This window comes from Zeus faber, assembly GCF_960531495.2.
Source record: "Zeus faber genome assembly, chromosome: 22".
NCBI lineage: Eukaryota > Metazoa > Chordata > Actinopteri > Zeiformes > Zeidae > Zeus > Zeus faber.
The window spans coordinates 13,964,353-13,989,405 of record NC_137209.1 but is presented as its reverse complement, the minus strand read 5'-3'; the positions used below and the strand labels follow the sequence as shown (position 1 = coordinate 13,989,405).

General features: G+C 49.2%; 1 protein-coding gene across 1 annotated transcript in view; it reads right to left on the bottom strand.

Moving 5' to 3' along the window:
* Nucleotides 1–750: 750 nt before the first annotated feature.
* nrxn2b (neurexin 2b) overlaps nucleotides 751–25,053 on the bottom strand; it is a 677,945-nt gene continuing 653,642 nt past the window's right edge. The window contains exons 20-22 of the mRNA XM_080022852.1: nucleotides 18,948–19,273; nucleotides 11,321–11,399; nucleotides 751–1,166 (exon numbers count right to left, since the gene is read on the bottom strand). Coding sequence (XP_079878978.1) covers nucleotides 868–1,166; nucleotides 11,321–11,399; nucleotides 18,948–19,273 — 704 coding nt within the window. The 3' untranslated portion in view covers nucleotides 751–867. The remainder of the gene's footprint in view (nucleotides 1,167–11,320; nucleotides 11,400–18,947; nucleotides 19,274–25,053) is intronic.

Here is a 25,053-nt window from a genome sequence, read left to right as displayed (position 1 = left end):
ATCGGCTGCCGAGCACCAGGGACACAAGGGGAGGAGGGGGGGGGGAGAGAGAGAGAGAGAGAGAGAGAGCGAGAGAGGGAGGGGGGGGGGCGCGGCCGAGCCCACGGGACGAGAAGAGAGAGCCCGGGCGAGAGAGAGAGAGAGAGAGAGAGAGAGAGAGAGAGAGAGAGAGAGAGATCCGTCGAGCGGGCGAGAGCTTTTCAACACTGGCGGAGGCGAAGGCGACGTGTTTTTTGGGGCGTGGGGTTTTGACACTGTTTGTGAGGCGCAGGAATTTAGACTTGACAGGCGGGTGATGGCGGCCCTTGCGCTGAATATAATCCGGTGTCATACTGTGTGAAGTGCCGGCTTACGCTAACTCGCCGGCCCCTCGGACGGCGCTGGAGGCTCTCAGCTGGAATACTGGCGGTGGCTGGTTCTTTACCGGGGGGAGGGGGGAGGATTTAGAAGATCGCCTTGAGCCCTGAAATCACCCGCTTTGTCTCAGAAATGCCACGTGTGTTTGTCTATTGGGCCGCGAGAAGCGGAATAGCGCTCGGCTCGTGTCCGCGCCGCATCTAACGCGTCATTTTGAAGGATATTCGTGTTTAGAACTAAAGAACGGACGGCCCTCTGACGATACTGTACACGTGAAAATAAGCTCAACGAATGACTCGCTAGGGTCGGATTCCCTTTCCTGCGATACCGATTTTTACTCTCGCCGACTCGCCTTCTCTCCCTCAGTATCTCCCACTCTCTCTCTCTCGCTCTGCTCTGCTACCATCCTCCTTCTCCTCCTCATCCTCCTCCTCCTCCTCCTAGTCCCAAAAGTGCACCTGCTGTCTGTCTCTGGCCGCCGGCGCCTGGCGCTTTTCGCCGATCCCTTCTTCAGACGTAGTATTCCTTGTCCTTGTTCTTCTTGTTCTTGGTGACCGTCTTGGCCGTCCCCGTCTGCTTCTCCTTCACCAGGGCGCCGTTGCTCTGCGCCGCCGAGTTGCTGATGTAGTTGCGGCTCTGGTCCACCTGGTAGGAGCCCTCGTCGCGATTGCGGTACTTATACATGGCGTAGAGCAGGATGAGGATGCAGAGGGCGGCAGCCGCCACGATGCCCACCACCATGCCTGTGGTGCTGCTGGACTGCTGCACCTCCACGGCGCCGGGCAGGCCTCTCTCAGGAGATGTGGGGTCTGGAGTAGGGACATGGGGGAAGTTAGGGGGGTAGGTTATGCCAGGCTGGCGGCGGTGGCCCGGGTCAGAGGACGGGTGGGCCGGCGGCAGCAGCACCTGGTCCCGGGTGTTCATTTTCCCGGCGGGGATGTTGTTGTTGACGCCGCCGCCGCCGCCAGAAGCGCCGGCCGCCCCTGGGTTGAGGCGCGGACCGAGCTGGTCGGGGTCGGCCGTGGGGGTGGAGGGGAGGGGTGGGCGGTTGGAGTCGGGGACGCGGGAGGAGTGACGGTCGCGGGGGTTGAGGACGCCGCCTTCGGCGGCCGGGGGAGGGGGGAGGACAGTCCTGTCGGTGACCAGCGGCGAGTTTTTGAAATAGTCCTCGTCGTCCGACTCGGTCATCTCCCCCGAGCCGTAGGCCGACACCTCGATGGTCTCCTCGCAGTCTTCCTGGTCCAGGGGGCAAGGGGGGCGGGCGTTGGGCAGGGGCAGGGACTCTTTGGTGGTTTCGAGCAAGGTGAGGAAGGGGCGGTAGGTGGTGGGGGGCGGGGGGATTACAGGGTAGCGGGTGGCGATGGACGGGGGGTCTAGGGAGTCCACGGTTATTATGGGCAACACTAATTCACCTCCTAGGACAAGAAAGAGACAACGGGGAGGGGGAAAAAACAGCGTCAGAGACCCTCTGAGGAGTGACGGCCCTTCAAGCCAGCGTCAGAAAAGAAAAACAGCTCAAATGAAAACAGTACCATTATTTGAACAGCACTAAGACTTAACTTGGCGTCAGTAATACAAGTTAGTTCAAGTTTAGTAAGCCTCCTCTATTTAAATAAGTTGCATACTGACTGACTTTTGCCAACTGAAGTTATATACATTATGGTGTAAGAAAAAAAACATTATATCCAAAGCCTAGCATTCCTAACTGTCCTGACCTATCATCCTACCTACGTCTAACGTTAATGTACTGACACAACAGGATTAAAAAAAGCAGACTACAAATAACACTGAACAGCTTACATCCTAACGTATGCCTGGCAAAACAACTAGTCAAGGCTAGCCTAGGCTAAGTACACTTAGAGCTCAGACGTCTCTGCTGTGATTGGTTAAATAAGATAGCAAACCACGAGGTTCAGGTCACTTACATCAACAAATTGGCCGCATGATTTTTGCATGAAAAAAAAAATTACAAAAAAGAAAGCTGTGTAAGATTGTTCTCGGATAGTGATAAGACAACTCCCACCCCCACTTCCCTTTCTTTTTCTCCCTCGCTTATCTCTGGCTTTTCATTTTCACCCCCCCCCCCCCACCCCATAATGTTAAAAAGGAGCCTTGAATTATTCATACAGTGTTTTCCCAATGCTTTATTTTTACCCCTTCCTTTGAGCATGGTGATTTCCGTGGCTCATTTCTAATTAGCCAAACTTTATGCAAGCCCTCGAGAGGGTCCCGTGGCCCATCATTTCTACCCCAGAACTACTGTATAACGAGAGAGATGCAATGTAGCAACTCCAGGTGGCTGACTATGTTTGCTGGGATGGGTCCCCGGGGCCAAACTCCCTCCCCGCCCAAAAGACAAACAGGGGACATTTATGTCCTTCTGAAACAGCCACCCATACAATCTTACTCCCGGGAAGTTAGAGAAGCATAGCAGGGAGCATACTGACGTCCCCATCTGTAAAATGTGGCCTTCGCTAATAACTCACTAAACTGTATTTGTTTCAGCTCATTCTAACAGGGATTCAAAAATGCCCCCCACAGACATTTGGTTTGGTGTTAAAACGTGTCAGGAAAAATGTTAACAGTACATATTATAAGTGCAATATATTTCACTTATTAGATACAGATCATTAGACATACATTTCAACTGGTTATAGCAAATTTTCTCTCCTCGCGGGAAATTGTGTTAGGGTTACAATCAAGTCAACAGTTTCATAAGACACAGTGGAGGGAGGGGTTAGAGTTATTATGGCAAATCTCGGGGGGGTGGGGGTGGGGGGATAACAGTGAAACAAGACTGAAAAATACTCCACTATTGTCTGCATAAAATCATGACTCTGGCTGTTTGTTCGTTCAATGAGGTAAATCAGAGCGACCCAAGGGAGGAAAGGGGATGGGGATCACGTAATTATAGAAGTAACAGGTAGGGTATAATGGGAGGGTTGTCCGCTTCCCCCCAGGCCCCCCCGTGGAGCGGTTTTGGCAGCTGGTCAAGCCCACTCATCTCCGCAACCAACCCCACGTTTCCACCCAGAGAACGGCGTGGGACTCTGATACCAGGGGGGGGGGGGGCGATACGGATGTTTTGCAGAACATTTGACCGCGCACGTGCTCCCAACCTCGACGGAAACGCACACATCGCAACTCCCGCCGCGGCCTCCTCTGCGGAGCGCGACGATTTTCTTTCCGTTTTCCCCCACTGACTTCCGCCGGCGAGTCTCCAAAGCGTACTCCCGACTCAAATAGGAAGCGGGTCGAAAACTCTCAAGTGTAACGTGAACATGACTCAGTGGAGGGCATTGAGAGGGTGTCAGTAGGGTAGTGGAAGGTATATGTAGGCATGTGAAGTATACCTGTGTCTTTCCTGGTCATTTACATGCGTATATGCACCGTGTGTACCGAGTACCTATCACATCCTGAATAACCCATCCCCCATCTGAAGTATAATGTAGACTAGTGATTATTGATGAAGGCAGTGTTCAAAGAAGAATTTATCGATTCACAGTCTAAGTTATTCATTCCGATTCCGTTTCGATCCGCTTCGTATTTTAGTCTGGGGAGGTAACGACTGGGATGTCCAGGAGGGAGTCCAAAAGGAAAAAAATCGCAGAGGGAGCGGCGGCACGCGCGTTCCATCTAAGGCAAAGGAACGATTGCAGTCGAAGGTAATACAAAACATCCGTATATTAATACATCTGCAAATACGACACATACGGCTTGAAATGAAGTCAAACGCGGCAAACTGTGAAAAAGAAAAGTTAGTCATTGTTCAAGCCCCGAGAATGCAGCCCCTTTCAACTCTCACATTTTTTTTTTTTAAACCAACTGCCAGCATGGTCTAGTTTCCATGGCAATGCTCAAGGTACTACCCTATTTTCCTTTCCTTTCATTATATCTCCCTTTCTTTTACTCTCTCTCTCACCGACTCCCCCCCCTTTCTGTGTGCGTATGGCGCTGAGGACCGCGTTTCACCTTGAGGACGAGGAATACAGGGTGGAGAGTGCACGGTGGCAAATTTGACAAACAAAAAGAATATATATAAAAAAAAAAAATACAAAAAAAACGTCCAACTGGAGCTCGCCGGCGTCATAACTTCGAGTCGCGGCAACTTTCGCAGAGAGAGCGGCAAACAGCGGCGAAAGTCGGGGGGACGGGAAGAGGACGGCCAACAAAACGAGGCGACGCGACGAGCTCCCCGGACCCCGCGGGAGCTCCCTCAGAGATACGGGCTGCGTGACTGAGGGTGGTCGACAGAGCAGGTTTTTGGGGATGGAAGCTAGCGGCGCTATCTTTAACACGCCATCTGTCCCCTCGACAGAAACGCTGCCAATGCAATTTCAAGGTGTGTACCTGCTGCTCCCTTCGCGCCCCCCTCAAATAGACATCCCTGCTCGCCCTGCTTTGACGAGAGGATCTGCGACCCGTGGCTCGCCGTGGTTACACCGCAAGAAATACTTTGGGGGATTCGGGGGCGGGGGACTACTTAATTTGAATGTAAATAAAACACTTTAGGGGTGGTTTCGCAGACAGGGTCTAATCAGGGCTAAACTAATCCTACTTAAATGAATCCAGAATTTAAAAAATGCCTCTCTGAGACGTGGCTTAAATTCAAGAGGAATTAGTTCTCGACTAGGAAGTCCCGGACTAATGAAGTCCGGATCATCCATGTTCTCTATTGTCGAGGTCGACCTGGAGGCCCACGTTCATTAATCCAAAGACAAACCTGCCTTTGGCCGGGTTTAATTCAAGCCTTCGCTTTAGACCTAGATTAGCTCTAAACTTCCTTATGCAAATCGGATTTTTTTCAAACCAAGGCAAAAGGCAAGTCTGAGACCATTTCAAACCAGGGCTGAGAAAGGCCATTTAAATTAGTGCAGATTTAAAGTGTGATTCGTGTCCTAGTTCAACTTAGGATGGGAGGTTCATTCTAACTTGAATATCGGTAATTTCTCTTCTGATAAGTGGGCACAAAGGCACAAAGACAGTGGGGATAAATAAATGGGGAAATAAGACTTTTAAAATGAGGGAGCACTGCCGAAACTCCTCTGCCTGTGGAAGTTCCACAGGCTTTCAACTAATGCAGCAGGGCCAACGCCCCATTAGGATCCTAGTCTTCAATGGAGAAACAGCAGTCCTCACACACACACACACACACACACACACACACACACACACACACGCACGCACACACACACACAAATACACGAACGCAAGAGGCAAAAGCGAAACCTGGGAATTCTGCGCAGTTTTATCTCGTGAACCATCCTTTAATTTCCAGCGATACCGCACCTCCATCTCAAACGCTGTCAAAAGCGACAGCACCGTGCTCTCCCTTCGCTCCCTGGACTCCTGGATTCCCTTTTTACCTCCTTGTGCAGCAGAGATTGCTCGGGATTGGGGCTGTGGAGGCGACAGCCCCCGCTCTCCACCGACGCATTGGCTTTCCTCGGGTTGCAAAGATCTGGTTTCTCCATCCAAAACTTGCCAAGAACTCAAAATAACAGGGTATGGAATGTCCCGTACGACACTGTACTGACTCACGTCCAGGATTATTTAGCGATTAATGAGCTTAAATTTCACGGCGCTAAATAAATTACAAATATGGCATCGATCCTGAACGGGGGTGGGGTTGTAAGTATTATTTTCGTTTTCTTTTGGTTTATCCATATCCTTTAGCGAGCACTTGGTCTACCCTTTAGCTGAGGGTTAGGGTTCCCCCAATGGAAGGGGGAGGGAGTCCCGACCCCTCGGCTCCACCTGTACTCTGTCTGACTGAGCGGAACGCCGATCGACTGACCAAATGGTACGAGTTGAATTTCCTCATATACAAAGGAAAAGGGTTGTTTGGAATGTGGAAGGTGAGCCTCAGACACCATCACGGTTGTCCGTAAAAAACAAAACAACATTAAAAAAAAAAAAAACCTCAGATGAAATTGTGTCCGTATTTTTTTCCTCCATACGCGGGGAGTCTAAACTGTTTACTAATGCTGCATTTCGGCCCAAGGAGAAGTAATTTATTTTGACACTGATGGATGACGCCGCCACTCGCTCAACACGTTCTGTTGAAGGTATAGGGGGGGTGGGGGCTGACTTCCTCTCAGCTGCGTAAAACAACCAAAGCCCAGAAGCAAAATCTTAGTTTGATTCGCCTTTGTTTGTTTATTTCCTTTTGCTTACCTTTTTTTTTTTCCCCTTTATTTGTTGCCCCCATCTGCTGTGTCACCTTTCCATTCTCGCTGCGTCTTCCGCCGCGATGGATTTCTTCTTTGTTTGTTTTATTTTTACCTTATCTGCTTTTATTATCCTGCATCCCCCCCCCCCCCGACCGTCTACCACTGCCTTCCTTCTCCGGCTTATCTGTTTCTCTGCCTCGCACACCTCCCGCTCCTACCGGCGGCCCCCTGAACCATTAGAGGCAAAGAAGAAAATCAAGATGTTAAAATAAATAAATAATAATGAGAACAACAGCTGCGGGCAGCCATGCACGGGGTCCAGGTTAGTCGCATCACTTCCTATAGCGCCGAATTACAATTCTTCGAGTTCCCGTGGAACGCAGCATCAGTTGCTCTCGTCTCGATCCGGCGCGGCATGGCGTGAAGTAACCAGTACACACCAATGGAGTGTATTGTGCCTCCCCCACAGCCACAACCTTCACCTACAGTATAAAACTAATTGGATGATGATGTCCCAAAGCACCCTGCTGTCTCTAGGCTCGGCTGCTTCCGTTACGTCTAATCTATAATATAGACCGATGTGGATCAAACTTGGACCCCGAAATGTCTGGACTAACACCGAATACAACGACACTTCATGTGTCCGTGGGTTCAGCGGTTGCTTTGCACCGGGCACTTCTTTTCTGCAAAATTCAGAGGAGAAAAATAATAATAAATACCCAAACAAAAACAATAGGGTTCCTTCCAGCCCTGTGGGCTGGACCCCTAATAATAATGTTAATAATAATTAAATGGTACCCCTATAGTGCCGACAATTTTCTTCCCCAGAGTTTGTCTATCATTCTCCCGGGAAGTCGTGAAAATAATAAGAATAATGAAAAAAAAAAAAAAGTCCCATTAGGTGAAAAAAAAAAAAAAACAACAAAAGACTTCACCTTGATGGAGAAAAACAGAGCTCTGACGGGGGAAATTTCTTTCGATATCCAGAGGAGGTGCCCCGCCGAGCCTCCGAGAACAAGAACCCTACTCCTCCTTCGCCTTTAATGACATTCCCCCAACATGGATATGTTATTAAACATCACTGCAGCCTGTTTTATTTTATTCTATTTACCCGTGGCAAAGAAAATGTTGAAAAATGTATACTACATTGTCTTGATTAAATTAAATTAATTTGATAAGTTCGATTTTTTTTTTACATACTCTAGGTAATATCATGTCATGACTTATACAGAGACGTTTTATCCCAAATGATTGGAATCCCAGCCAAAGGAATGTGGTAACACAAAGACTGACTCAAGACTTTATTTATACAAAACTATAGATGAATAAATGTATTAATGAATTAAGATTCATTACTCTCTACACTTGCTCTTTCACATTAGGTTATATACAGGCATAGGTAAACTGGCTGCCTAATTCTTATTCTTATTATTCTTATTAAGTCTCTCAGTATAATTGTCATTAAAAAAATGTTTAAATCTTTGATGAAAATATTAAAATCGTGTTTTAAAACGTTGTTTTAATCAAGGCAAGTTCGTTTTTTTCATCCATTTTTCAAATCATACACAGTGTATTGAAATCCCCATAAAATAAATATTTAGGTGGGTTAGATTATGATGGGCCATGATTTTTCAGCACCTTTCCAAACTTTATCATTTCAATGTATTCAATATGAACAAAGCAACATAAAACATAACTTGAAAAAAAACAATTCAATAATTAAGTAATAAATTAAAAATGGCCAACGTTAAAATGATATTTTATTGATATGTTTTTTCTTCTTCTTCCCCGATGCAGAACCGTCATTAGCGGGAGCTCGGCTCCACATTGGAGGGCTACCCTGGCGGTGCAAACTCCGGGCTTCGCGCCTCTTTGGTCGAAAAAAGAAACGTTTGCGGCTCATTCTCATTCTAGCGAGGGGTCTGATGAATTATGGAAGGGGGCCTCCCAGGGAGAAGGAGAGAGGGAGAGAGAAAGATGAAGGAAGATGGGAGCTGCTACACAGAGGAGGCAAGGTAAGGACAAACACCGATGAAACAACAAATAAGGAATTAATGAGCGAGGCGATTTTCACAGAGAAATTAATCGGGTTGCGCATCTTTGTTGATAGCTTTTCTCCAAATTGGCGTGTTTGTGTGAATATAACCATATATGTGCGTGGCTTGTATCACATTTGATATTGACATATCTTGGCATCCTTCGCATTTTGCCCCATCCTATACCTAGGAGCAGTGGGCAGCCGCAGTGCAGCGCCCGGGAACCAGCTCCGGTTCTTTCGCCGCTGCCTTGGTCAGGGGCACCGACAGCAGTGAACCCCTACCAAACGTGTCTTGATGGCGGGGGGAAAGCGGAGACCCCGGAGGAAAACGCCCGCCAACATGGGGAGACCATGCAGCTCCACAGAGAAAGGACCTGGAACGGACATTCTTGCGGTGAGGCAACAGTGCTAACCACTGAGCTACTGCGCCCTGCTGCCCAGGAGTGAGTAACTCTGTGTGGGTGTGTGTGTCATTTTGTCACAGCTTCCCATTATGAATGTTCCGTCGGGCTATAGCCAGGGCCCCCGCTACGTCGACATTCCGGCGTCCTGCGAGTTGGGGGCGGGGGAGGGGGGCTCATTAAAAAAACGCTGGAAGATCCACGCCAAAGCCGGCTCAGTTGGCGTAATTAAAGCTCCCGTACGCAGTCAAAAGATTGATTAGCCCAGTGGGGGAAAGGCAGGAGTCGTTCCCATAAATACTCCCTTCCTTCCTTCCTTCTTCCTCCTCAGACGCTCCGCCGCCTCCCTCTCCCCGCTTTCCTCCGTTCGAGCTCAAGCTCAAAGGGGACGCGGCGCGCATCTCAACGAAGCCGAGTCGTATCCTCCCATAAAGGGAAAGCTCTCGCTCGCAGGATCTTCTGTCTTCTCATTTTGCGGCCACCCCCGCCAGGAGATTCGCCCTTCGCAAACAACCCGGTTGTGAGTGTTGTCAGCTACTTCTCTTGTTTTTCGTGCCGTCTCTTTTGGGCGTTTGCACTTCGGAATCGGCCCAACTCCGTTTCGAGAGCCGGCGGCCAATGCCTCGACGGCGAGTCATGTGCGCGGCGGCCAAACATGCTCGCCTTTCCTTGGCGCAGGGGGAGGCGGCAGCGCTCGGCACAGAAAGGTTCAAAGCCGGGAACCTAGTTTCCTGAGTGTACGTCAACGTTGGGTCCGGTCATTCGGTTGCCGTAGGGCAATTCCCCAAGAGGCACTTATAGCCTGACCATAACCATAACAATGATGATAATAATAATAAAAACATAACCTCCGATCTATTTGTGGTGTTCCTCGCTGGGGAGGTGATCGACGGGCGAGCTAGTTTTCTAAAATGTTATTGAAAACGGTTGCATCTCACGAAACAACGAGGCCGCCTGTTGTTCGTGTGTGCGCCCGTGTTTGTGTGTGAGAGGCGCTCTGTCCTCGCCCGTGTCTTTCACCGCCGCGTGTCCGACGCGGCCGGCTCGCCTGGCGCGGAGACTCTTTTGGCGCCTGGCGGCAGCGATATGGAGCGTGTGCGTGTGTCGGTGCGTTTCTGTCTGCATGCCGTACTCAAGAGAGACGACGGCGGAGAGAAAGACGTTACACCCACACGGACGGACGAGTGTCTGTCTGGCGACAGTGTGGTTGTCCGTGAGCGTGCGAGAGACAGGGATGGGCAGAAAAAGAGTGAGAGATAGGGACGGAAGGGATGGAGCGAAAACGAGAGAGCAGGTGTTCTGCCCTTGGAGATTAAGTCTAGGCGTAGCAACTACCGAGAGAAAACACCCCCCCCAAAAAAAACCCCTCATTCCTCCTTTTTTGATGAGAAGGGAATTGAACCGGTATTTTCAGTCCCTACCACCTACAGAGAAAACCGCAGGGAGAATGCCGCTCTCGAGTTTTTTTTCCGACGCGGGTTTGGATTGGCTTTACCTCGCACAAACATAGCATTTCCTATAATCTCCAGCCGGTTTCGCCGTAACGTACACCCCATTGAATCCGCTAAGCCTTGTCTCTAATAGATTTGGAAACAGCGACGAAAGAACGCTCGAGGGGGGAAGTGGAGCGCTTACGTCCAATGTAGACATTCTGCCTGACTTTGGCAAACTTTTGAGAAAGCCATTCACTTATGTCCTGTGTTCCTGAGTGCTTTGCCGGGCGTCACGGCGGCATTGCGGGCGCTGCAGACTGTTTGAGTCGGGCCTTTGATGTTGACACGCCGATTCAACCCTGTTTACTGTACACACAGCATATTCCCAGGTAAACCAACCTACATCCAACAACCTTATATCGAGCTCTTGGCTTGAGAATCCTACATTTTGCTTTTGACTTTTGGATTTATTTGCGTGGTTCTTGGCAGTTTTCAAATTCAGGGTGGATATCCCCAAAGAGCAGAAGGAGATGTTGACGTTTGCCCCTGGTCTTCCACCACCGTTTCCCCCCCTATGCTTGGTGCGGCAGTACTTAAAGGCCTGGGTTGGGGAAACAAATCGCAGCAAGAGCCGAGGACCAGTTTGGTGCGCCTGTGGTGTCGACTTAAAATCCCCGGAAAGCCAATGGTTTTGGTGGGTGGTTACACGTCGCGACCAATCGGAGCCGGACAAGGAGCCGTCGTTTTCTAAGGGAGGTTCACAAGGCGTCAACGTAGGGGTCTGAGGGAGAGCACAACACTGTAGTAGCTACCCTGTTCTTTCTTTCCCCAAACACGCCCACCCTCCCGGCCCCTCCTCCACAGAACCTTCACCACATCCCAAAGTACATGGAAACAGAACCCCCTGAGTGGACTCACCATTTCCGGGCTCGCACTCCTCCAGGTCCTCGTCGTCACTGGGGCACTCTGCAGACGCTACCAACAGGTCGTCCGTGTTCTGGGTCGCAGGTGCCGGAAACGAAAGGAAGAAGGAGAGACAGAAGGACAGGAGGGAGCGGTTGAGTGAGCGGCCAACGGAAGACATAGAAAAGGAGAGAGACGCAGACAAGGGCCCCCGCCCCGCCGGGTCCTGTCTCGAGGAGGCGCAGGGACGAGAGATTTCCACCAGGCGTTTTCCAGCAGAGCCGAGCGGCCCAGGGACGCAGGGCCGCATTTCATGCAGCCTTCCGGAGTTCCTTTGTGTAACTACATACATGCGGTTCATTGCTTAGCCTCAGCCCTGGACTTATTATTCCAGACAGGGTCGTCTGATAGAATATGGAGGGCTTTTATCGCGGGGAGCATAATTGATTTGAGCGCAATTATTTGTCAGCCACACCACTACGCGCTACAAGTTTTTCCTTCTGTTATTAATTCACTGTCTGGCTGTATTCATTTATTAATGGAAGTGCGTGCGTGAATGTGAGTTGTGTGGGTTGGAGAGTGTGATTGCGAGTTGCAGATGGTTGTCTGTGTGTGTCTGTCTGTGAGCGCACCACTTCATGCCACCTGGTTCTGTCAAACAGACCTAGTGATCATGCTGCAGTTTCCCAGCAACGTCTTCATCAGACATGCACTTATAGCACATTTAAATTCGGTCCACGCCGTCGGGCGAGCTTATTAGGAATTATTACAAACATGCACTCAGAAAAGGAGAGGCTTTTTAGTTTGTTTCTCCTGCTAGATCCATTTAGATTAGTGTTAACTTTATTTACACCTGAATGGCTCTCTTTTAAGACACGGCTTTCACAACGCGCTTCACAATCATTAGAAGGCACCGCAGCGTACAATGGCATAGTAAACACAGCTACACACAAGAAAAATGGGATATACAATCACAAAAACAGAGTGAGAATTTTGAATGCCTCCAAACATCGATTTCGAAACAAGATATTGAGCAGTGTTGAGCAGTCCGGCTCCATACTCAAAGACTCCATACTCCAGACTCAATACTCGAAAAATGTACGAAAAATAACGATCATTTTAGAGTAAGTCTAAGAGTTGTCTTAAAGAACAATATTTAAGATAGAATTAAAAATACAACATTTGGTTCATCATCACTTTCAGTCTGAAGCCCAAAACTTATGCTTTGAAAATATAAGAGAGATCTGGAGAAAAGAATTACAATGATCAAAGATTAACTAGTATAATAGTATATTAGACTTTTGAATGATTTGAGATAACAACATGTTGTATACTGTCGGTTGTGAAAATTGAGGATGACTTAAAATAAATAACTTTGTATAAATACTTGGGGGGCATGCATATTTGTGGCCTCTTTCGTGTCTGTATTAATAATGTTTAATGCTGATAATCTGCTGTTTTTAGTGGAGGGGTGCATGGTCTGTAGAAGGCCTGTATATACTCAAAGGGGGGCGCAGTCAAGGCTGGGGAAGAATTGATTGAAAGTTGGTAGGTGGGCAGAAAAGAGGCGCGTCGGTATACACTCCTGGTTACCATGGAAACACTGCCCCACCTCCTGCCCGTACTGCGCAGGCGGTGTTTCCAGCTGCGGGCACGATGGCCGCAACTCAATTTGATATGCTGTACAGTTGATGGAAACTGCCTTCACATAGTGCACGTGCGCACGCGAGCACCCACCCACACACACACACACACACACACACACACACACACACACATACGCACACTTTGAAACCGCTTCCACTTCCACTATCATACAAACCAGAAAGAGAGTGGCCTTGCCCTGATTTCTCAACCGCTGAAGGGGGGGGGGGGGCCTCCCTTGACTTTCACCAGTCCAAACATGGCCGACTTTAAAATTCAAAAGTGATGATCCAACTCTTTTATGAACACCCAAAGTAACAGTGGGTGAGTGGAAAGGAAAACACAGACACACACACACACACACACACACACACACACGCACACAGGAGCTCGCACATGTAGGTGCGCACGCCTTCACACGGCTCACACAGTCGTCCCCACTCGCACACATCAAAAAGGTAGATCTTTTTATTCTCACCATCAAAGCACATTATTCCAGCGCGATCAAAGCGCCGGCGCGGCGGGTAGCTCAGGGCTCTCAGAGAAATTGAAATTTCGAGTTTCCGCTCACTTGCATCCGCAACGCTCGGCCCCAATCCCCGGTCTCCGTGTCCGCCGTGTCTCGCCGGGCTGCCAGGGATGTTCATTAGAGCATCCGTAGGTCTCCTCGGCTCGGCCCATTGTGGTATTTATAAGACTATTACTGTGTTTGCTCTAGCACAGAGCGACACCACGGGCTGCAGAGGATGGATTATTAAGTACCCAGAGGACTGTGTACTGTATGGATGCACAGTGCGGATGCGCTGTAGGTATGCGTGTGTTTGTTTGTGTGGAAGAAGAGTTAGCGAGAGAGATAGGAAAGGAGGGCAGAGGCCTGTTTGATCTACAATGTATCATGGCAACGACGGTGGGAAGTGAAGTACTGAAGTACCCCCTCTGTTGCAGAAGTTTGAATAGAGTATTATATTACATTTTCATTCAACTTTGCTCCGACTTCCACTCTTCTTTGAGCACAGTAAACATTAAATCCCGAACTTCCCCCCATCCCCCAAAAATAAATTGTGGGTAAGATTTCAAGCTCGAATCGCACGAAAACAATAAAGGCGGTGAAATCTGGACATCTGGTTCATGGAAATTAACTTTCATATTTCAAGCGGTGCGGTCGCGTTTGATTGCATTCAAATAAATTGAATGAGAGGAAGTATTTATTTCAGCGGTTTCCCCAAAATACTACTTATACTGTCCTACGAGAGTTATTTACCTTTGTCAGTACATGTACTGTAGGATGTTACTCAAGTGAATTAACCCTGCGGCGGCAGTACTTCAGTGAAATTCCTTTCCATCTCTGGCTGACAGTAATTTAAAATGCATTTAGCCGACTCTCATCTTTAGTCTGAATTGTGATCTGTATAGGTCAGCTGCAGTGTGAGCGAAGCGGCTGATTTGAAGTTATTATCAGATGGGGAGCATTAAGTACTGCCAAACAGTTATGGTATGACTATTAACAGACTCATGTTGTGCGGAGATGGAGCCTGTAGGTGACACTGGGAATGTTCCATTTTGTGCAACATACCAAAAGGTTTGGCCAACGGGGACTACCTGTTGGCCAAATGAATCCCAGTTAACGAAGAATCCATCCGGCTGATTGCATATCTGCGCTGCCGACTCCGACGCGGCCGCAACCACATCTCGCCTCTTTGCGCCGTTTTCGTGTTCTTCCTTATCCTCGGTGCTTATTTCACCGTCTCTTGCATTTATCTCCCTCTCTCTCTCTCTCCCTCTCTCTGACACTTTCTCGCTCGCTCATTCTCCCCTCGGCCAATCTGACGGAGCCTACGTCAAGGTAATGCGGACGACCTTGAGGAGGCTTCGGGAGCCGCAAACACCAATGAGAGGGCAAATACCCGGAGAGCCGGACGAAAACAAAACAATAAAGCCCTTAACTTTTAAGAAGGCGCCGAGGCCGTCCATTTGAATGAGCGCGGCTGCTCCAGCCATTCGGCTTGACCCGCATGCCGAGCGATTTCACATTTCCGTGCGTGCGTCGCTGAATGGGCGCCGCGGTAATCAACAACGCATTTGGCTGAGGTGCTCATTCCGAATGTCTATTCACGGCAAGGCGCGTACACCATATATTATTTGGGGCGGGTGGTTATTGTGACGATGTGACTCGTGAGCTAAGTAAATATAACGAAAAGGCTGTTTGAAACTGGTGTTCGCGAGCGGAAAAGGTAGCTTGCTGGTAATAAAGAGCGCGGTGCCTGTTTTATGACTTTGTTCTGAGCATAACTATCAGTGAGAGAAGGCGAAAGGCAGCGGGGCCAGCAGCTACAACCAAACAAGATGTAAGGCAGCGGCGAGGAGATCCACACTTCCACGGCGAAGTGAGGAAGGCCACATAGACACGGGGCTGTTCCCGAGCTGTCTTTTTTGCGATAAAATAAAATCCTGTTATCATACACGCCGGTACACGGAAGTGCGTCTCTGCCGAGAACGCCGCGAAGGACAGAGCGAGAGAGAGAGAGAGAGAGAGAGATACTGTACTATAGCGTGTAGCAGAACCGAGTCGCAGATTCTATTGATCCCACGTTCACGGGGGAGGAACAGCGAAACACTACACCGCGAATATCGCAGTTTGAAACTTTTGGGGGGGGGCTGGAAACCATGAGCCATGTGTAACGGAGCACCTGGATCACCCACACCAGATTGTACGACTTAACCTGACGATGAAAAGTTTGGCTCTTTTTGGAAACTCGGCTCTTTAAGAGTGACTCAGGAAAAGATTTGTTCAGCATTTGTTTGTTTGATTTAGTTGGTATAATGAGTCAGAAGAGCGCTGTGAGTGGAATTCTCACAGAAAAAAAATGTATTCAATAAGAATTACACCTTTTTTTTTTTTACCCCCCACATTAGTTAAGTCCTCAATAACGATTTCCTATCGTGAGTAAAAAATTGGCCGCGGGGCTTGTGACTGCAGCCTGTACGACTGGCTGTAGTTACAGAGTCGTGAAACGAAGACTCCTCTGCTGGAATGACTCAGGGCTCCCGAGTCTTTTAAAATAATTGTTCGCCGCGGATGAACGGTTTCGCGAGTCCTAGCATCGCAATTAACGACGTGATTGGCCGCCGCAGACTTTTCATTCACTTTCACCGGAGAAACAACAGTCGAGCCCAAATTAACCGTCCCCATATTTTTCTGTCAGCGTTTGCGAGTGGTGATTTGAATCTCCCACTCGTCTGACAATCAACACCCCTGCTTCGGTCGCCTCTCTTCCTCTGCGGAGGCTTTTAGTGCCGTAATTAGCGCCGCAACATTTCTCAGAAATGAGAGAGACGACACCTTGAAATAAATGTCGGGTCTGAAAAAAATGAAGAAGAAAAAAAAAAAAAATAAAAGGTCTAATCTAATTCATTGTAATCCCGCTATCCTTAATCACGGCTGTCAGAGACCAACGTGAGTGGCTCGGCTGAGCTGTAAGTTTCCAGCGATGGAGAAACACCAATGAACGATGTTTCACGGCCGTGCAAAGAGAGCTTTGACGTTAATTGGCGGCATGAAAGCGTGAAACAGGCAGTTTGAAATATCTATCCGTCCTATTTATTTGACTATAATAAGAAGCACGCTTTGAAACCCGCCCCCCCCCCCCCTCGCTAAAACAAGTCAAACGTCAAAATATCATTTCAATAAATAAAAAGAAATAAATACATGAATAATTATCTTTTGAATAATCTTTCATACACAACACGCAGCTAAACGTGCTTTCAGTTAAGAGAAAAAAAATGCAATGCTTTAAAGAATAAAAGCAGTTAAAATTATAAGGATATGAATGTGCAATAATGGTGTTTCTGAGATAAAAGACAACTGTTCTTGTCACTTTATTTATGCAGTATGGGAACTAAAACTTGAAAAAACACAACATAAAATAACACCCATTATTACTTGCGATTCAATCTGGGCATTCAGGTTTCGATTTCAGGTTCCTCCCTTTGGGGCGGGCTTCGGTCGGCCACCAAAGCAATTTCTGTTCTTATGTTCATTTAGTTTGAAATTTGGACTCATGGTGGAAAACAGTATTCCGGGGGTTAATCCCACGACTATAACGGTCTTTGAAAATTGCACTCTTGAGATCAGAGATTGGGGTTATTTATCCACAAAGACAAGATTTATCCACTTAACTTGGGGTGGGGCCGCGTCAGTGTATCTATTCGATTGTTAATTGAAACCATCAATTATTGAATGTACTGAGCGGTGCGCTTGCGATCTCTGACAACCCCAGCTCTGCTATGGTCCTAGGAATCGCTTTTGAGCTACAGGTTCCTCCTTTTCCCTGGTCCTTCAAATCCACCTGGTTATCTGAGGGCCCCCGCGATCCCTCAGGTCGTAGACCGTGCTCCGTTCTTTGGCTGCGAGTTCTACACGACATGACGTAAGCCTTCCGCCGTCCTTCAACAATGACTATGTTGGTTTCCAGAAGTAAAATGGCCATTCATTTCTCCTTTAGACATTCCTACGGTACGGGCCGGTTGGAAACCTTGAAGCACACTTGGGTGGGTGTGAAACGCTCTTGGTTAAATCATTCATCCAAATGATTAACAATCGTTTTGAAAGAATCCTGGTTGATTGAAAAAAACATAAAAAATGCAAGGTACAAGGTCTCCTTTACTTGCAGAAACCGTGCAGCCCAACGTGACTCTGCCTCCCTCTCCGCTCGCTACGCAAATGACATTGCTCCATGTGTGGCAAGTTAATATTTTAGGATAAAAACACATGCAGCTTTAAATATCACCATGGAGACTCTTAACTGGCAACTCTCCTTGCCTGCCATCCTCGCAAAACCTTCACAGCCATTCCCCTCCGAGGGCCACCGCACACAAAAAGATTCAACACACGGAGGCAGGAGGCTTTGCTGTAGCGCATGCAGAGCTGTGAACTAATTGATAGGTGGTTGTGGGCGTGACTTGGGTCCAGCATATCTTGAGAACTCGGGGCTTGTTATTATGGTTTATTATGAGACCCGTGCGCCTGGACAACAAGCCTCTGCCCTTTCCTGCAAAGGCAATGGGGCCTCTCTGTTGCTTACTAATTGCTGCCTACCAGAACGGCAGTGGGCGCCTTCAGAACATATAATATTCATCCGGCCATAAATAATAAGCCTTCAAAATGTTTGTGCAAAAGCCTTAGGTGAGAATACAGGGGGTCAAGGTGGGAGGTTATTGGTGAAGCCAGTTTCACTATTCTACCATGGTGACCGAGGTGACATTATTTAATTTCAGGCTGAGATGATCTCACTTAGTAGTTTTAACCATAGTGCAATGAAGGTTAGAGCAACAGTTAGTATGAAACTGCGGTGTGATCATTTCCTCCCACAATCGTCTCAAACTCTAACTTATTCCTCGTTTTCTTTGCCCCGGGAACCGCTAGGGCAGGGCTGCTATCTTGGTGATTTTTCTCATTAAATTAGGGCTATAAATTCAGCAGTGATTGAGCAGTACTGGGGATGAAAATCTATCCATGAACCGGCAACCCTGCACTTAGCGCAACTCCATCCCAGCTCTCTGGAAGCCGGGCGCCGCAGCCTGCGGGCGCCTCCACTTCCCTCAGATCCGACCGTTTTAACTTCAGAGAGGGAGAGCCGGAAGAGACAGAAGGTAATTTGTCATTAATTAACTGTGACCAAAGTTAGCTGAGAAAAAAATCTCCGCAGCTGACAGCCAAGTGTTGTTTACTGTTAGGCTACCGTGGACGTGAAATGAAATAAAATGTTTTGAAAGTGTTTTGAAGTCGCTTATTGTTTGATTCAGTTTGTGTTTATTGTGATCATTATACAGGGACAAAAACACTAACCCCCCCACCCCCCCCATTGCTTTAAAATTCCGCCCATGTAAGCACATGTTTGTGGGAATAATTTTTCGGCAGTTGAAAAAAATAAGTTTATCTCACAGCACTAATTCTCTTCCGTCTTTCCTATGGTGTGTCCCACTCAAAACCAGGGCTTACCTGTGTGACACTGTCTCTCATGGTGGGGGAGCGCTGTTTGCGAGTGGTGGTGGTGGCCATGGTGGTGGTCGTCTCCATAATGGTGGTGGACATGTCAGCCAGAGGGGTGGTGGAGGTGGTGTCGGTGGTCAGCACCGAGGGCACGTCGCCCACCAGCCGCAGGTTGCCCTGGGCCTGGACGTTGGGGTCGCCCTCAGCCGCCAGCTTCAGTACCTGCAGCCCGTTGTAGTACAGGCCTGAGATCTGGCCCTGGAAGTGGCGGCCCTTATCCCCGCCACCGCCAATTTTGATGAATGCCTGGCTGTTGAATATGGTCAGCTGTCGACCTGTGGGTGTGCGGGGTGGGGGGGGTGGACGGATGAGGATAAGTGGGAGAGAGAGGGGAAGGAGGTGGAATGGAAGCAGAGAAAGGTGGGGAACAAAGATAGAGAGAGAGAGAAGAGGGCAAAGAATACACATGAGACGTGGTCTCTGGGCAGGCTTGGCCCATCCAACACACACAAGGTAATAAATAATCATACAGCACAGAAAAGGAGAGGACGAGGGTGGGGTGGGGTGGGGTTGGGTGGGGGAGGGTGGGGGCTCCTACTGGCAACACTTTAGGGAGATTGGACCCTGGCACGCTGCCGATTCAGCCATTATGGCTCCCAGGCACGTGCCAGTCGCTGAGAGACCGGGCCCCAGAATCTGGCATTCAAATAGATTGTGGGGGCAGCCCTGGGCTGACCCCAAGACTGAGGGTGCAGGGCGAAATGCATCTCATTTGCCCAGAGATGGAATATATTAGAACTGCGCTCGGCCTGTGTCACTGACCTCCAGTGTACCTGAACTGAACAATGATGAGGTCCCATGGGCAAGGGAGGGAAAACACGCCCCCACATCCCCCCAACCCCCTGTCCCTGCCGCACTTCCATCCAAAGTAGAAGGTAAAGGAAGTAGGAAGTAAAAGCTCCTCCTTTGGAGTGAATGTTTGATTCAGTCAAGCTTTTCACCTACTATTTTAACATTACCGTACATCACAACAGACAGGAGGGCGATGGGAAAAAGAAATCCAGGAGAGAGAGTCGGCCGCTCAACCAGGTGCAATACTAATGTGTTACCAGGGATTGGAGCTGGGGAGGGGTTGGGGTTGGGATGGTTGGGGGGGAGGGGCGGGGGTTCCTTGGGGTGTCGGTCACATTGTGCTTTCCTCTGCTGATGTCTTTTGGGTCTGTTTTTTTTTTTTTTTTTTTTTTTAGAATTTTTTGGTTGCCCTCTGCTCCAAAAAAGGTGAGAGGAGACGCCTCACCTGGCCTTTGACAGCAGATAGACCCAAAGAGATGGAAGATGGGACTACGGATATGGTTATAGGGGAGTTGATTACCAACATGACTCGATGAGGTAATTACTCGTCGAGAGGAAGGGCAGGACAAGCATTAGAGATTTTTTTTACGGATAAATCAATGACCGCCTTGGACGGGGGGAAGGAGTGCACTTGTGAGCAGAAATGGATACTACAGCTAATGTGTGCGTTTCAGAAAGGAAAAACAGAAAGATGGGACTCTCCGGAGACATGTTATGGACCTCTGTAACACAAGAACCCTCGGGCTGTTGTGTACGTGCACGGGAGGGCTGTTTGCCGTCTTGCACACGTCGCAATCGCCGACGCCACTATGATGTTGCCGTGCGATGATGACATATGATGTCAGACGAGCCCCTGACCTAATGTCTTCTTTTGTATTGTTGTGTTGTTGGCACCCTGCGGATCTGAGCCTCCGAGGACAGCCTTGTTGCAACACGCTACCGGCAAGACGTCCGGGGGCTGCACCGGCTTCCCGATTGTTTTCAATTAGGGGAACTGAGAGGGTGCTTCATCACTGTAATTATGATTAATTTTGGTTCTGAAGGTATCGCACAGGTACCACGCAGATGGTCTGCGCCTGCATACCAGAGTGGTTGCGTGAGCGCTTTAACCAAGCATTCCACATCCATTAATGTACATCCATGAGAAGAAGGTGCCAGTGGATCTACATCTGCATGTGTGCGTGCATGCACATTTTCAACGGGGCTACAGATGTACTGTATCTCTCCCTTTGAGTTGGGGCTGTTGCATGTATCATGTCGCTACCCGATCGTGAGGGCCGGGGAGGGGGCCCCCCCGCAGGGAAACTGGATCTCAAGCCTTCACTTCTTAAACGATGGCACCCGATGTCCGGCATATGCGCCGCTCTCGAGGACGCTCTATTTCACCGGTGGACTGCGATGGGGACGAGGGCGGGGCGCGACAGGCGAATGAATGAAGGGCGAGGGGCCTCATCAAATTTTGGACATCAGCGAAGGAAGTGGAGCACGTAGCCACGTTGCACCACAGATTGAGCACAGTGCTCGATGGCAAATGCGAAACCCGTGCCTTTCACAATGTATTTTAACACCAGGGCCCCGATAAATATATTGTATTGCTTTTTCAATGCCCTTGGAAAGAGGACACTTACACAGACACACACACACACACACACACACACACACACACACACACACACCAGCCTAGAGGGTCTCCGATTTCAGACGAGCAGACCAAAGCCAGCCCCCCAAGCACCCCCACCCCCGCTCCTTCCTTTCTCTCCGGGCGGAAAGTTGGACCTTGGCGCACGGTCAGCGCTCCGCTTCCCACAGCCTAACCCTTAGCCCTATCTTAGGGGGAACAATACCTGTGATTATGGGCGGCTAGTATTGTTGTGCGGACTTGGAAATAGACTGGGGCAGTTGGGGGGGGTCTGTTGGTGCCAGGGCCGACTGCCAGAGTAAGCACCACAGTCAGAAGGAAGCCATACCGACGATCAGTGTCGTGCTTTTAAGTGCCCATGTATTCGAGGGGGGATGTTCTAATTAATCCGAGGGGGCAACCAACAGCTTGTAGATAGCGCGGTTTTATTTTTTTGTCAAGGAAATACGCGGAGAGACGAGCCTCGCACACACCGCCGCAGAGGATTCCAAAGCCACTTGATCCGTTCAGCCCCGTCTGACGGAGGAAAGAGATACAAAAATCAACACTGGGGCGGGGGGTGGAGGGGTAGAGAGAGAGAGATTGCGAGAGAGACTGAGATAAAGCGTGAGAAAGGTGCCCTCTAGACTAAAGTACAAGGTGGTGTGTGTGTGTGTGTGAGTGTGTGTGTGTTGGCTTTTTTTTGGAGCTGTCTGGTCAGGATATGAGAGTCTAACAGGGCCTGATGAAGTTATTGTTTTTGGGGGCTGCTGGGTCAAATCAAAACTGATGCACGGTTTTAGAGCCAATTTTGGCTGTGGGAGAAAGGGTTGGGGCGGGGAGCAGTGCCGAACTGTTAAGAGCGGCTCCTGCATGACAAGCAATCAGAGCGCTCAATGTGATGGAGATGGGTATGGCCACGTCGGTTGAGGGCAGGGGATTTGGGTGTTTGTGTTTGTGTGTGTGTGTGTGTGTGTATGTGAGCGGAATAGCTTATGAAATGTGTCAGCGGGATGACCTTTACGTCGTGTGATGGAGTGGCCTTTTCAAGGAGTGCATGTTAGTGCATTATTTTATTTCCATATGCTTGTTGATGTGTGTATCTGTGTGTGTGAGTGTGTATGTGTGTGGGCAATAACCGGATGTGCTCGTATGGCTGACGGCACCACCAACCAAGGGGAGGGGGGGGTCGCACATAATAAGGGTCTATTGGACCAATTTTGAGCTTGGGTGACTGCGCATTTCTTTCTCTCTCTCTCTCTCTCTCTCTCTCTCTCTCTCTCTCTCACTCTACCTCCCTCCTTTACTCCCTCCCCCCCTAGGAAGGCGGGGGTAGGTGTCCGAGCCATCCGAGATGAAGGGTGGACTGCAGCAGCATCCTGACGGCTGGCCAGCTGCTCATCGTGACCACCATTCCCTGCCATGCACAGTGTCATAATCAACCGCCCTGCAAAGGCTGCCGTCCCAGTTCTTCGACAATGTAGCTTCAACCATCTCTCCCCCTCTCTCCCCCCTCCCTCCCTCTCTCCCTCTCTCTTTCTCCAAGGAGGTAAACGGTACAAAGGAGGAGGTCTGGGCTCCAAAGGGAGCCGTCCTTATAGTGAACAGCTGTCTCCAACCTGGTGAGGACATCAACAGATCCCTGCGTACCAGTTATCTCTGAAGAGAGATGTCTATGCTCTTACTGGCCTGTGCTTTTCCTGTGCTTTGTCTCTGTTTTTGTTGTTTTCTTTGGTTCGTTCGTAATCAAGTTTCTGCTGCTGTGACATGACACTGAAAGTAAAGGAACGGAATAAAGGAAGTCTCTCTCTCTCTCTCGCTCTCTCTCTCTCTCCCTCTCCACCCATAGTCCCGTTCACACCGACTCAATAACCTGTTTATTATCTGGTTAAATCCTCCCTAAACGGGTCATTTTGGTCAGCTGTGAGTAGCACCGGAACGGGACGGTCACGGGTATTTGGCTGGTATGCATCACACGAATATTGCTTTGCAGGGACAGATTGAAACACCGAGCAGTACCCATGTTGCCGTTGGGGGAAAAGGTGTGTCTCGCAAACTTATGACTAGGCGTCTGTCTCTCAGTCTATAAGCGGTGATCGCTTAAGGTTCGGTCGCTTTTTGCGTGTCCTGCTTTCCCGTACTACGATGTGGGGGGGGTGAGGCGAAAGGAAGATTATGGAGAAGTGAAGATATTGAAGAGATAATGAAAATATGCGCAGTTAGTTGGTTGGTTACGTCAAACACAAAGGCTGAATTTTCAGCATCGCCCAAACATGGCTAAGCTATGAACACCAGCGACCCCCGTCTAAAACCTGGGTGGGGTGCGCGTGAGGTGTGTGTATTGGGGGTGGGGGGTGTCTGATTTTTCAATCTCCAATGCGTGGTGGAATGCCGCCGGGGGCCAGCGCAGGCAGCTAATCAATATCTGAGGCTTGAGGGGAGATCATGGCCTTCGCCGCATCAAAAAAAAAACCCTCACCGACCGCCCATTCTCCTGCACGTCTCCTACAGACAGGTCAGTCTCTTCCGTGTGAGAGTTTCGAGATGAAAAATACCCCCAAAATAAACAAACCCGGCGCAAACTGCGACTTGCCGTTCACACGGTGCTGCGGTTAGGCTCTTTTGTCTTAGTTCACTCCGTTTTGTTTTTTTTGCTTCCCCCTTTCTGTTGAATTTCCTCTCAGGAGGCGAGGGGGGTTAAATGGTCATGGGTCATGGCCATTAGATCATCTATCCAGTCTGAGAGCGAGAGAAGGCAGAAGAAAGGGGACTGAGAGAACGGGGGAAGTGTGAGATGACAGGAGTGAGGAAGGGTGACGGATGAGTGGGATGGTGAGAGAGAGAGAGAGAGAGAGAGAGAGAGAGAGAGAGAGGGAGAGCAGGCAGTTGGGTGGTGGTGGTGGTGGTGGTGGTGGTGGGGGTCACGAGGAGAAGATGACAGGCCTGACAAAAAAAAAGAGAGGACACGGAGAAAGAGGCTGGATGAGGGGACGTAATGAGAGATACAACAGTAAGACAGAGAGAGAGAGAGAGAGAGAGGTGAGAACGTGGGCATCACACGGAGGACACACTGTCATAAGGGGGCCTGGGAGGGCTTATAAAAAGTATAGTGAAAGCAGTGAACATCACGAGAATTTATAGAAACTGTGACGAAACAAAATTATTTGTCAGGACCAAGACTGGGGCGAGTCTCAGTCTTGCCCTAGTCTTGGTTTGAAAAAAATAAAAATAATTTTCCAGAAGGAAGATTAGAGCCAATCTCGGTCTAAGTGAAGGCTTGAACTAAACCCGGCCAGAGGCAGGTTTTGCTTTGGATTAACGGCCTCCGGGTCGACCTCGACAATCGAGAACACGGAGGATCTGGAATTAGACCCGCACCGAGACCAGAGAGAAGGCGCCGACTCGTCCTTCATCACCTCAGTCTTGGACTTCCTCGTCGAGGACTAATTCATCTTAAATTAAGCAACGTCCTCAGAATGGCATTTTCCTAAATTCTGGATAAGCTATTAATTAACGTATGATTAGCTTAGTCCTGATTGAGATCACACTCAGAAGCATCATGGGCTCCAGAGTTCCTGGCGTGCGGGGTGGGTTCAGGCATCTTCCCCAGGGCCAACGTCGAGCAGCTGCACTGCACGGGTGGGG